This window comes from Amblyraja radiata, chromosome 38 (genome assembly GCF_010909765.2).
Source record: "Amblyraja radiata isolate CabotCenter1 chromosome 38, sAmbRad1.1.pri, whole genome shotgun sequence".
NCBI classification, from domain to species: Eukaryota; Metazoa; Chordata; class Chondrichthyes; order Rajiformes; family Rajidae; genus Amblyraja; species Amblyraja radiata.
The window spans coordinates 16,494,584-16,505,543 of record NC_045993.1 but is presented as its reverse complement, the minus strand read 5'-3'; the positions used below and the strand labels follow the sequence as shown (position 1 = coordinate 16,505,543).

Genomic DNA, 10,960 nt, shown 5'->3' with positions numbered 1-10,960 from the left:
CCCCCGCTCCTGAACCTGGATCCCAGCTCCCCAACGAGGGAATGTGGAATAGACACATGGTCACACCTCACGGTCCCCACCCCCACTGGCCCCCACATTTGACAGGCCCCCACCGGCCCCCACCCCCACCCCCTCCCTTACAGCTCCCCTACATTCGACAAATGCACCACCCAACAACCCCTCCCCACACCCCCCCCTCCCCCCTCCAAACCCCAACCACCGCCCTCTGAAGCCCCCCCACCCTCGACAAACCCAGCACCCCTTCATGGCCCCCCTCGCCTCCCCTTCCCCGGAGCTGTGACCAGGGTCTCCAGCCACATCTCCCCCCCCCCCCCCCCCCCCCCGCCCCGGGGGTAAAGCTCGCGGCATGGTGGGCAGCAGGGACTGCGCTGGAGCCCTACAGCTGCACGGGTGCCTTGTCCCGCCAGGCCCAGCCCCTCACTCACCTTTATCGGGGCTCAGTGGGGCCGGGAGGGGCATGGGGACCCCCGACTGTGCCGAACCCCCTGGTTCCATCACCTCCACGTAGTCGGGCACCTTCCGCATGTTGGGTGGTCGAGGGGGCAGTGGGGGCGGCATCACTGGAATAAATCGGGAGAGGAGGTCAAGGTCAGGGAGAGAGGGGTCGGGGGAGAGGGGTCGGGGGAGAGGGTCACCGTACAGGGGTTGGGAGACAGGGGGTGGGGGGGGCGGAGAGGAAGGATGGGGGGGGGCATATGTGGACCAGACCGGGCGAGGGGGTCAGGGACAGAGAGACAGGGGTCACCGCACAGGTTGGGGTGGGAGGGGCTCTGCGGCTGTTTTGGGGAGGGGAGGTAATGGACGCTGAGAAGAGGGGGGAGATGGAGAGGGTGCAACAGGCAGTGGCTACGTGAGGGGTTGGGGGGTGGAGATGGGGGGTAGGTGAAAGGATCACTGTACGGATTGGGGGTGAGGGTGAGTGGGTCTCTGTACGTGTTGGGGGGGGGGTGAGGGGTGAGGGGGTCTCTGTACCTGTTGGGGGGGGGGGGGTGAGTGGGTCTCTGTGCCTGTTGGGGGGGGGGTGAGGGGGTCTCTGTGCCTGTTGGGGGGGGGGGTGAGTGGGTCATTGTACCCTGTTGGGGGTGGGGGGGGGGGGTGAGTGGGTATCTTGTACGTGTTGGGGGGGCCGGGTGAGGGGGTCACTGTAGCCTGTTGGGGGGCTGGGGGTGAGGGGGTCTCGTTGCCTGTTGGGGGGGGGTGAGTGGGTCATTGTACCTGTGTGGGGGGGGGTGAGGAGGGTCTCTGTGGCCTGTTGGGGGGGGGCGTGAGTGGGTCATTTGTAACCTGTTGGGGGGGGGGGGTGAGGTGGTCTCTGTGCCTGTTGGGGGGGGGTGAGTGGTTCTCTGTGCCTGTTGCGGGGGGGGGGGTGAGTGGGCATTGTTAACTGTTGGGGGGGTGGGGTTGAGGGGGTCTCTGTGCCTGTTGGGGGGGGTGAGGGTGAGGGGGTCTGTACGTGTTGGGGGGGGGGGGGGTGAGTGGGTCTCTGTATGTGTTGGGGGGGGGGGGTGAGTGGGTCATTGTACCTGTTGGGGGGGGGGGGGGGTGAGGGGGTCATTGTACCTGTTGGGGGGGGGGGGGGGTGAGGGGGTCTCTGTACGTGTTGAGGGGGCCGGTGAGGGGGTCAGTGTAGCTGTGGTGTGCGGTCAGTGTGAGGAGGTGCCGTGCTGGTCTGGTGAGCTCACCTTGTGGTGTGAGTCGCCGGGATCGGCGAGGAGGGGGGATGGGGGTGGGTTTTGCCGGTTGCTGGGGGGCCGTAGCCGATGGGCTTCCATCGTAGCTGCCGGAAGGTACCGGCGGGTAGAGCCCGGTGCCGGGCTGGTCGACGTAGACAGGGGAGGAGGGGGTGAGGGGCTGTGACAAGGTGCTGTGGTTCATGTAGGTGGCACCTTGCCCCTCCATGCCCACCCCTCGGCCCAGCCCACCCACCGCCTCGTACACCTGGTCGTACACCGGTCCCATGGCAACTCCACACCCCTCCACCGACTGGTACATTGGCAACACCGGCACTTCACCTGCAACACAGCACACGGCAGTCAGACCGTCCCCAACACAGACCCTTCAGCCCATCCCACCCATGCCCACCAACTTCACCTGCCCCACTTACCCACATGTATCCTGCAGCTGTCGAAATCCACTCCCGTCCAGCAGAAGATAGAAACATAGACAATAGGTGCAGGAGTAGGCCATTCGGCCCTTCGAGCCTGCACCGCCATTCAATATGATCATGGCTGATCATCCAACTCAGTATCCCATACCTGCCTTCTCCCCATATCCCTCGATTCCGTTCGCCCTAAGAGCTCCTTAGTTTTTGTGACATTCAAGAGGAGGATGTTGTCCTGACACCAGAGTGCTAGATCAGCCACCTCCTCCCGGTAGGCCTTCTCATCGTTGTCTGAGATCAGGCCCACCACCACAGTGTCATCAACAAACTTGATTATAGAGTTGGAGCTGAACCTGATCAGGATTCTGATCAGTCCTTCCATAAGCTAGGGTACTGTCCAGATTCACCTCCACTCCATTGTGGACACCGGACTTTGTCTCTGGAACTGATGCTGAGAACTATATTCTGCACTCTGTATCTTCCCCTTCACTTTACCCATTGGGCTTGAATTTGTATGAATTGGTTGTATGAATGTATATCTGATTTGTTCTGACAGCATAATAAGGAAAGCGTTTCATTGTATCGTGGTACACGTGACCATATTAAACCTAAACCATTCCTATCCATGTACCTGACCAGGTGTCTTTTAAATGTCATTATAGTAACTGCCCCAACTACCTCCTCTGGCAGCTCATTCCATACACCCACCCATGTATGAAACATTTCCCATCAGGTTCTTATTAAATCTTGCCCCCCGCAACACTGCAATAGATATCTTTTACGGCTGAGATAGATGGATTCTTGATTAGTGCGGGTGTCAGGGGTTACAGGGAGAAGGCAGGAGAATGGGGTTAGGAGGGAGAGATAGATCAGTCATGATTGAATGGCAGAGTAGACTTGATGGGCTGAATGGCCTAATTCTGTTACTATCACTTATGAACAAGAACTTAAACCCATGCCCTCTTGTTCTAATTCCCTTACTCTGGATAACAGAGTCTGCATTAACCCGATCCATGCCCCTTGTGACAATACCTCTACACTAGACCATCGTGTGAGTGAGTGAGAGAGAGAGAGAGAGTGTGAGTGAGAGTGTGAGTGAGAGAGTGTGAGTGAGTGAGTGTGAGTGAGTGTGAGAGAGTGTGAGAGAGAGAGAGTGAGTGAGAGTGTGAGAGAGAGTGAGAGAGAGAGTGTGAGTGAGAGAGTGTGAGTGAGAGAGTGTGAGTGAGAGAGTGTGTGAGAGAGTGTGAGTGAGTGTGAGAGAGTGTGAGTGAGAGAGAGTGAGAGAGTGTGAGAGAGAGTGAGTGAGTGTGAGAGAGTGTGAGAGAGAGAGTGAGAGAGAGTGAGTGAGAGAGTGTGAGAGAGTGTGAGTGAGTGTGTGAGTGAGAGAGTGTGAGAGAGAGAGTGTGAGTGAGAGAGAGTGTGAGTGTGTGTGTGTGTGTGAGTGAGAGAGAGTGTGAGTGAGTGTGAGAGAGTGTGAGTGAGTGTGAGAGAGTGTGAGAGAGAGAGTGAGAGAGAGTGAGTGAGAGAGTGTGAGAGAGTGTGAGTGAGTGTGTGAGAGAGAGAGTGTGAGAGAGAGAGTGTGAGTGAGTGTGAGAGAGTGTGAGAGAGAGTGTGAGAGAGTGTGAGAGAGTGTGAGAGAGTGTGAGTGAGTGTGAGAGAGAGTGTGAGAGAGAGTGTGAGAGAGAGTGTGAGAGAGTGTGAGAGAGTGTGAGTGAGTGTGAGAGAGTGTGAGAGAGAGTGTGAGAGAGAGTGTGAGTGAGAGAGTGTGAGTGAGAGAGTGTGAGAGAGTGTAGGGGCTGTCCCACTTGGGCGACCTAATTGGCGAGTTTAGAAGAGTTTGAAAAAATGACGTTGAAGACCTCCTTCGACCTCCTTTGACTATGTTAAAGACTAACTACGACAAACTGCGGGCAAATTGGACACCGAATAGTGGAGAGTGAAGATGATCTCCTTCGACTATGATGAAGACTATCTACGACTACCCTCGATTACCTACGACTAACATACCGACCTACTACGAAATACTTTGACTAAACCTACGAGTAAAAAAAGTATCATTTTTTTCCCTAGCGACCTTTTTTAACTCGCGGACAGAGGGGGAAAGGGGGAGAGGGGGGGAGGGGGGGGGAGAGATGGAGAGAGGGGGAGAGGGGGGGAGGGGGGAGAGAGAGGGGGAGAGAGGGGGGGGGGGGGAGAGGGGGGAGGGGGGGAGAGAGGGGGAGAGGGGGGGAGAGGGGGGGGGGGGGGGGGGGAGGGGGGGAGGGGGGGAGGGAGGGGGAGAGGGGGGGAGAGGGGGGGAGGGGGGGGAGGGAGAGGAGGGGGAGAGGGGAGGACGAGAGGGGAGAGGGGGGGGAGAGATGGGGAGAGGGGGAGAGGGGGGGAGAGGGGGGGAGGGGGGGGAGAGGGGGAGAGGGGGGAGGGGAGAGGGGGAGAGGGGGGGAAGGGGGGGAGGGGGGGCAGGGATGGGGAGAGGGGGGGAGGGGGGGGAGGGCGAGAGGGGGAGGGGGGGGGAGGGGGGGAAGGGGGGGAGAGGGGGGGAGGACCGGTGTATGGTCCACGCTCCTGCCACTTACCCGTCCTGGCATTGTTCCCTTCCCCCGGCAGTGGTGCCCGTGGCCGCTCGCTGGGCTCTGTGGTCGCGGCACATTGGACGTAGAAATAGCTGCTGGCAAACTCCATCTTGTTCTTCCTGACCTCTTGGTTGGATCTGCCGAGGCAAGACACCGTTACAACCTGCGTGCCCATCCTCACCGTGACCATCTCCACCCGGGCCAGTGGCAAACTCCACTGTCACCATGGGCACGGGGCCGTGACAGAACACCTTCACCCTGCCACTGGACCCCTCCCTCCTGCCCATGGCTTTTTCACCCAGAGAATCTGTGGAATTCTCTGCCACAGCAGGCAGTGGAGGCCAATTCACTGGATGTTTTCAAGGGATAGATTTAGCTCTTAGGACTAACGGAATTAACAGAAATGGGGAAAAAGCAAGAACAGGGTACTGATTTTGGATGATCAGCCATGATCATATTGAATGGCGGTGCTGGCTCGAAGGGCCGAATGGCCTACCCTGCACCTATGTTTCCATGTTTCTAAGCAAATTAACCTACAAACCTCTACGTCTTTGGAGCATGTGAGGAAACCAGAGCACCTGAGGGAAACCCACGTGGTCACGGGGAGAACGTACAAACTCCGTACAGACAGCACCCGTAGTCAGGATCAAACCCGGGTCTCTGGCGCTGTGAGGCGGCAACTCTAACGCTGCGCCACCGTGCTGCCCATCATGACACTTAACAGCACGGATGTAGCGAGGGGGTGTGGTGTCCAGTCCATAATAGCAACACAAGTAGATAGAATGGTCAAGGCAGCATTCGGCATGCTTGGTTTCATAGCTCGTGGCAGGACAAATCAAAATAGGATGTACATGGTAAATGGTAGCAAATTGAGGAATGCAGTTGAACAGAGGGATCTAGGAATAACTGTGCACATTTCCCTGAAGGTGGAATCTCATGTAGATAGGGTGGTAAAGAAAGCTTTTGGTGTGCTGGCTTTTATAAATCAGAGCATTGAGTACAGAAGTTGGGATGTAATGTTAAAATTGTACAAGGCATTGGTGAGGCCAATTCTGGAGTATGGGGTACAATTTTGGTCGCCTAATTATAGGAAGGATGTCAACAAAATAGAGAGAGTACAGAGGAGATTTACTAGAATGTTGCCTGGGTTTCAGCATCTAAGTTACAGAGAAAGGTTGAACAAGTTAGGGCTTTATTCTTTGGAGCGCAGAAGGTTAAGGGGGGACTTGATAGAGGTCTTTAAATGATGAGAGGGATAGACACAGTTGATGTGGATAAGCTTTTTCCATTGAGAATAGGGAAGATTCAAACAAGAGGACATGACTTGAGAATTAAGGGACAGAAGTTTAGGGGTAACATGAGGGGGAACTTCTTTACTCAGAGAGTGGTAGCTGTGTGGAATGAGCTTCCAGTGAAGGTGGTGGAGGCAGGTTCGATTTTATCATCTAAAAATAAATTGGATAGTTATATGGACGGGAAAGGAATGGAGGGTTATGGTCTGAGTGCAGGTAGATGGGACTAGGGGAGAATAAGTAGATGGGACTAGGGGAGAATAAGAGAATAAGCACGGACTAGAAGGGCCGAGATGGCCTGTGTTCCGTGCTGTAATTGTGATATGGTTATTATATGGCATTGAGTAACATAATCAGTCATGATGCTGCTTTATAGGACTTTGGTTCGGTCACATTTGGAGTGTTGCGTGCAGTTCTGGTCACCTCATTACTGCAATGGAGGCTTTGGAGAAGGTGCAGAGGAGGTTTACCAGGATGATGCCGGGATTACAGGGCATTAGCTTTAAAAGAGCGGTTGGACAGACTCGGATTGTTTTCTCAAGGAATGTTAAAGGTCGATGGGAGACTTGATAGAAGTATATAAAATTATGAGAGGCGTAGATAGGGTAGACAGTCAGAACCTTTCTCCCAGTGTGGAAAAATAAAAGTCTAGAGGGCAGAGCTTTTAGGTGAGTGGGGGATAGTTGAAAGGAGATGTGCGGGGCAGGTTTTTTGAAAGAGGGTGGTGGGGCCCTGGAATGCATGGCCAGGGGTGGTGGTGGAGGCAGATGTGATTGTGGTGTTTAAGAGGCGTTTAGATAGGCACGTGAATGTGCAGGGAATGGATCACGTGCAGGCAGATGACATTAGTTTAGCTTGGCATCATGTTCCACATGGACATTGTGGGCCAAAGGGCCTCATAAGATTATATGATAGGAGCAGATTTAGGCCATTCGGCCCATCAAGTCTACTCCGCCATTTAATCATGGCTGGTCTATCTCTCCCCCTAACCCCATTCTCCTGCCTTCTCCCCAAATCCCCTGACACCTGTCCTAATCAAGAATCTATCTATCTCTGCCTTAAATATATCCATTGACTTTACCTCCACAGCCGTCTGTGGCAAAGAATTCCACAGATTCATCACCCTTTGATTAAAGAAATTCCTCCTCATCTCCTTCCGAAAAGAATGTCCTTTAATTCTGAGGCTATGACCTCTAGTCCTAGACTCTCCCACTGGTGGAAACATCCTCTCCACATCCACTTTATCCAAACCTTTCATTATTCTGTACGTTTCAATGAGGTCCCCCCTCATTCTAAACTCCAGCGAGGACAGGCCCAGTGCCGACAAACGCTCATCATAGGTTAACCTATTCATTCCTAGGATCATTCTAGTAAACCTCCTCTGGACCCTCTCCAGACCCAGCACATCCTTCCTCAGATATGGTGCCTAAAACTGCTCACAATATTCCAAATGCAGCCTGACCAGCGTCTTCTAGAGCATCAGCATTACATCCCTGTTTTTGTATACAAACCCTCTTTAAATAATGCTAGCATTGAATTTGCTTTACAACCGTTCGACTTGCTGATTTACTTTTTGGAAATTCTGCACCAGCACTCCCAAGTCCCTTTGCACTCCCGATTTCAGGATTCTCTTCCCATTTAGATAATAGTCTGCCCTTATTCCTGCTACCAAAATGCACGACTCCACACTTTGCTACACTATATTCCATCTGCCACTTCTCTGCCCACTTTCCCACCTGCCCACACTCCCTTCTGCAGGTCCCTGCTTTTCTACAACTACCTGCCCCTTCCACCTATTTTCGTATCATTCTCAAACTGGCACAAAGCCTTCAATCCCCTGTCCAAATCATGAATATACAACGTGAAGAGTAGCGGCCCCAGCACTGACACTTGCGGAACTCCGCTAGTCACTCGCAGCCAACCAGAAAAATCCCACTTTATTGCCACTCTTTGCCTTCTGCCATCCAGCCAACCTGCTATCCATGCTGGTTTGATACTTGCCCTTTGATACCGTGGGCTCTCATCTTCCTTAGCAGCTTCACGTGTGGCAACTTACAGTATCAAAGGCTTTCTGAAAATCTAAGTAAACAACATCAACTAACTCTCCTTTGTCTGTCCTGCTATTTACTTCTTCAAATAATTCCAGCAAATTTGTCAAGCAAGACCTCCCCTTCACAAAGCCATGCTGACTTTGGACTATTTTATCGTCAACTTCTAAGTGCTCAGTAAACTCATCCTTTATTATAGACTCTAAATTCTTACCAACCACCAAAGTCAGACTAACCGGCCTACAGTTCCCGCTATTCTGCTTTGCTCACTTCTTGTGCAACGGGGTAATATTGGCAATTTTCCAATCATCTGGGACCTCTCCTGTCTCTAGTGATTCTTGAAATATCACTGTCAATGCCTCCACCATCCCTAAAGCCACCTCTTTCAGAACCCTAGGGTGTAGTCCATCCGGTCCAGGTGACTTCAGCCCTTTCAGCTTCCCAAGCACCTTCTCCCTAGTAACAGCCACTCAACTAACTTCCACCCTCAACTCTCTTGAATTTCAGGCATGTTGCTGGTGTCTTCCACTGTGAAGACTGATGCAGAAAAGGTATTCAGCTCCTCTGCTATTCCTTTATTCCCCAATAACACATCTCCTGCATCATTCTCCAGTGGTCCAACGTCCACACTTGCCTCTTTCTTACTCTTTATATAACTGAAGAAACGCTCTTTTATATTATTGGCTAGCATACCTTCGTATTTCATCTCCCCCCCCCCCCGTATTGCCTTTTTAGTTACTTTCTGTTGTTCTTTAAAAGCTTCCCAATCCTTTGGCTTCCCACTAATCTTTGCTCCGCTATACACCTTCTCTTTTAGTTTTATACTGTCCTTGACTTCCCTTGTCAGCCACAGTCGCCTCTTTCTCCCTCTAGAATCTTTCTTCTGTTCATTATTGTTACTTAAAGTTAAAGAAATCAATATTCAAACCGCTATCAATAAAAGGGAGTTGGATAGTTAACTAAAATCAGAGCATAATATTTCTCAACGAATAAAGTTTGACAAGTAGCCAGGTGTCCCGACTTGAAACATTGCCCATATTTATCCCCAGCACTTTGTGCCTATCTTTGGCAGGCACAAGGAACTGCAGATGCTGGTTCATACACACAAAGACACAAAGTGCTGGAGTAACTCAGCGGGTCAGGCAGCATCTTTGGTCAACGTGGATAGGCAATGGTTCAGGTCTGAAGGGTCGTGATCCAAAATGCGTCCTCGATCCATGTTCTCCACAGACAGACACGAAGTGCTGGTGTAACTCAGCGGGACAGGCAGCATCTCTGGAGAGAAGGAACCTGCTTCAGACTGAGAATCACAGGTGAGGGAGACATAGAGATAAGGAAGTGTAAAGGGCCTGTCTCACCAGCATGCGATCGCGACCAAACGTGGTGGCTTGAGGCGTACGGCCTCGCGGGGCCGGTCCCAATTCCAACCGCGGAGGCGTATGGAGTTGTGCGAGGCTGGTCCCGACATCATACTGACCAATCAGCTGGGCAGGAGGCGGGCCGACTGAATTTGGACGTTGCACGGCTTCGGGCGGTTACGTCATCACGCAACGGCACGCCGGGCGGTGACGACATCGCGCAACACCACGCGCTAGGCGTACGCCGTCAAGACGCTGCGTACGCCCGTCGAGGCACTGCATACGCCCGTCGAGGGGCTGCGTACGGTCGCAATGCGGCTGCGGGCCGACAGGCCGTTGCCGCGAGGAATTTGTGGACAATGTCAATTTTTCAGAGCCCCGCTGGATATCGGGACCAGCCCTGCACAACTCCATACTGCTCCGGTGATCGAAGTGGGACCGGCCCCGCGAGGCCGTACGGCTCAAGCGACCACGTTAGGTCGCGCTCGCCGCATGCAGTCGCATGCTGGTGGGACAGGCCCTTAACGTGTTACTCCAGCACTCTATTATCTGTATGGTGTCAGGTTAGGAAAATGGGAAGTACAACGAGACCTTGGTATGCTTGTACATCAGTCACTGAAAGTAAGCATGCAGGTACAGCAGGCAGTGATGAAAGCTAGTGGCATGTTGGCCTTCATAACGAGAGGAGTTGAGTTTAGGAGCAAAGAGGTCCTTCTGCAGTTGTGCCGTGCCCCGGTGAGACCACACCTGGAGTACTGTGTGCAGTTTTGGTCTCCTAATTTGAGGAAGGATATTCTTGCTATTGGGGGAGTGCAGCGTTGGTTCACCAGGTTAATTCCCAGGATGGCGGGGCTAAAATATGATGAAAGAATGGGTCGACTGGGCTTGTATTCACTGGAATTTGGAAGGATGAGAGGCTATCTTATAGAAACATATACAATTATTAAGGGATTGGACAGGCTAGACGCAGGAAAAATGTTCCCGATGTTCGGGGAGCCCTGAACCAGGGGTCACAGTTTAAGAATAAGGGGCAGACCATTTAGGACTGAAATAGGGAAAACATTTTGACCCAGAGAGTTGTGAATCTGTGGAATTCTCTGCCACAGTAGGCAGTGGAGGCCAATTCTCTGAATGTTTTCAAGGGAGAGTTGGATTGGGGAGAAAGTAGGAACAGGGTACTGATCGTGGATGATCAGCCGTGATCATGTTGAATGGCGGTGCTAGCTGGAAGGGCCGAATGGCCTACTCCTGTATTTATTGTCTATGTTTCCTCTTTGGAATGGAAAGCTCCTGCATCTTCCGGATTATTCCCAGAAATACCTGCTGTTCCACCGTCTTCCCTGCTAGGGTCGCTTTCCAGTCAACTTTAGCCAGCTCCTCCCTCATGACTGTAGTCCCCTTTGCTCAGCTACAATTCCAACACATCCAATATCACCTTCTCCCTCTCAAATTGCAGATGAAAACTTATCATATTGTGGTCGCTACCTCCTGGTGGTTCCTGCACTAAATCCAGAATTGCCTTTTCCCTGGTAGGCTCCACTACAAGCAGATCCAAGAATGTTCTAAGATA

At 52.7% G+C, this 10,960-nt stretch overlaps 1 protein-coding gene across 1 annotated transcript in view; it reads right to left on the bottom strand.

Annotated features, from left to right (window-relative positions):
* Positions 1–417: 417 nt before the first annotated feature.
* The window catches only part of LOC116966863 (vegetative cell wall protein gp1-like), a 36,195-nt gene continuing 25,652 nt past the window's right edge, over positions 418–10,960 (bottom strand). Inside the window, exons 2-4 of the mRNA XM_033013200.1 lie at positions 4,696–4,829; positions 1,704–2,033; positions 418–581 (exon numbers count right to left, since the gene is read on the bottom strand). Of these exons, the coding sequence (XP_032869091.1) occupies positions 439–581; positions 1,704–2,033; positions 4,696–4,801 (579 nt within the window). The 5' untranslated portion in view covers positions 4,802–4,829 and the 3' untranslated portion in view covers positions 418–438. The remainder of the gene's footprint in view (positions 582–1,703; positions 2,034–4,695; positions 4,830–10,960) is intronic.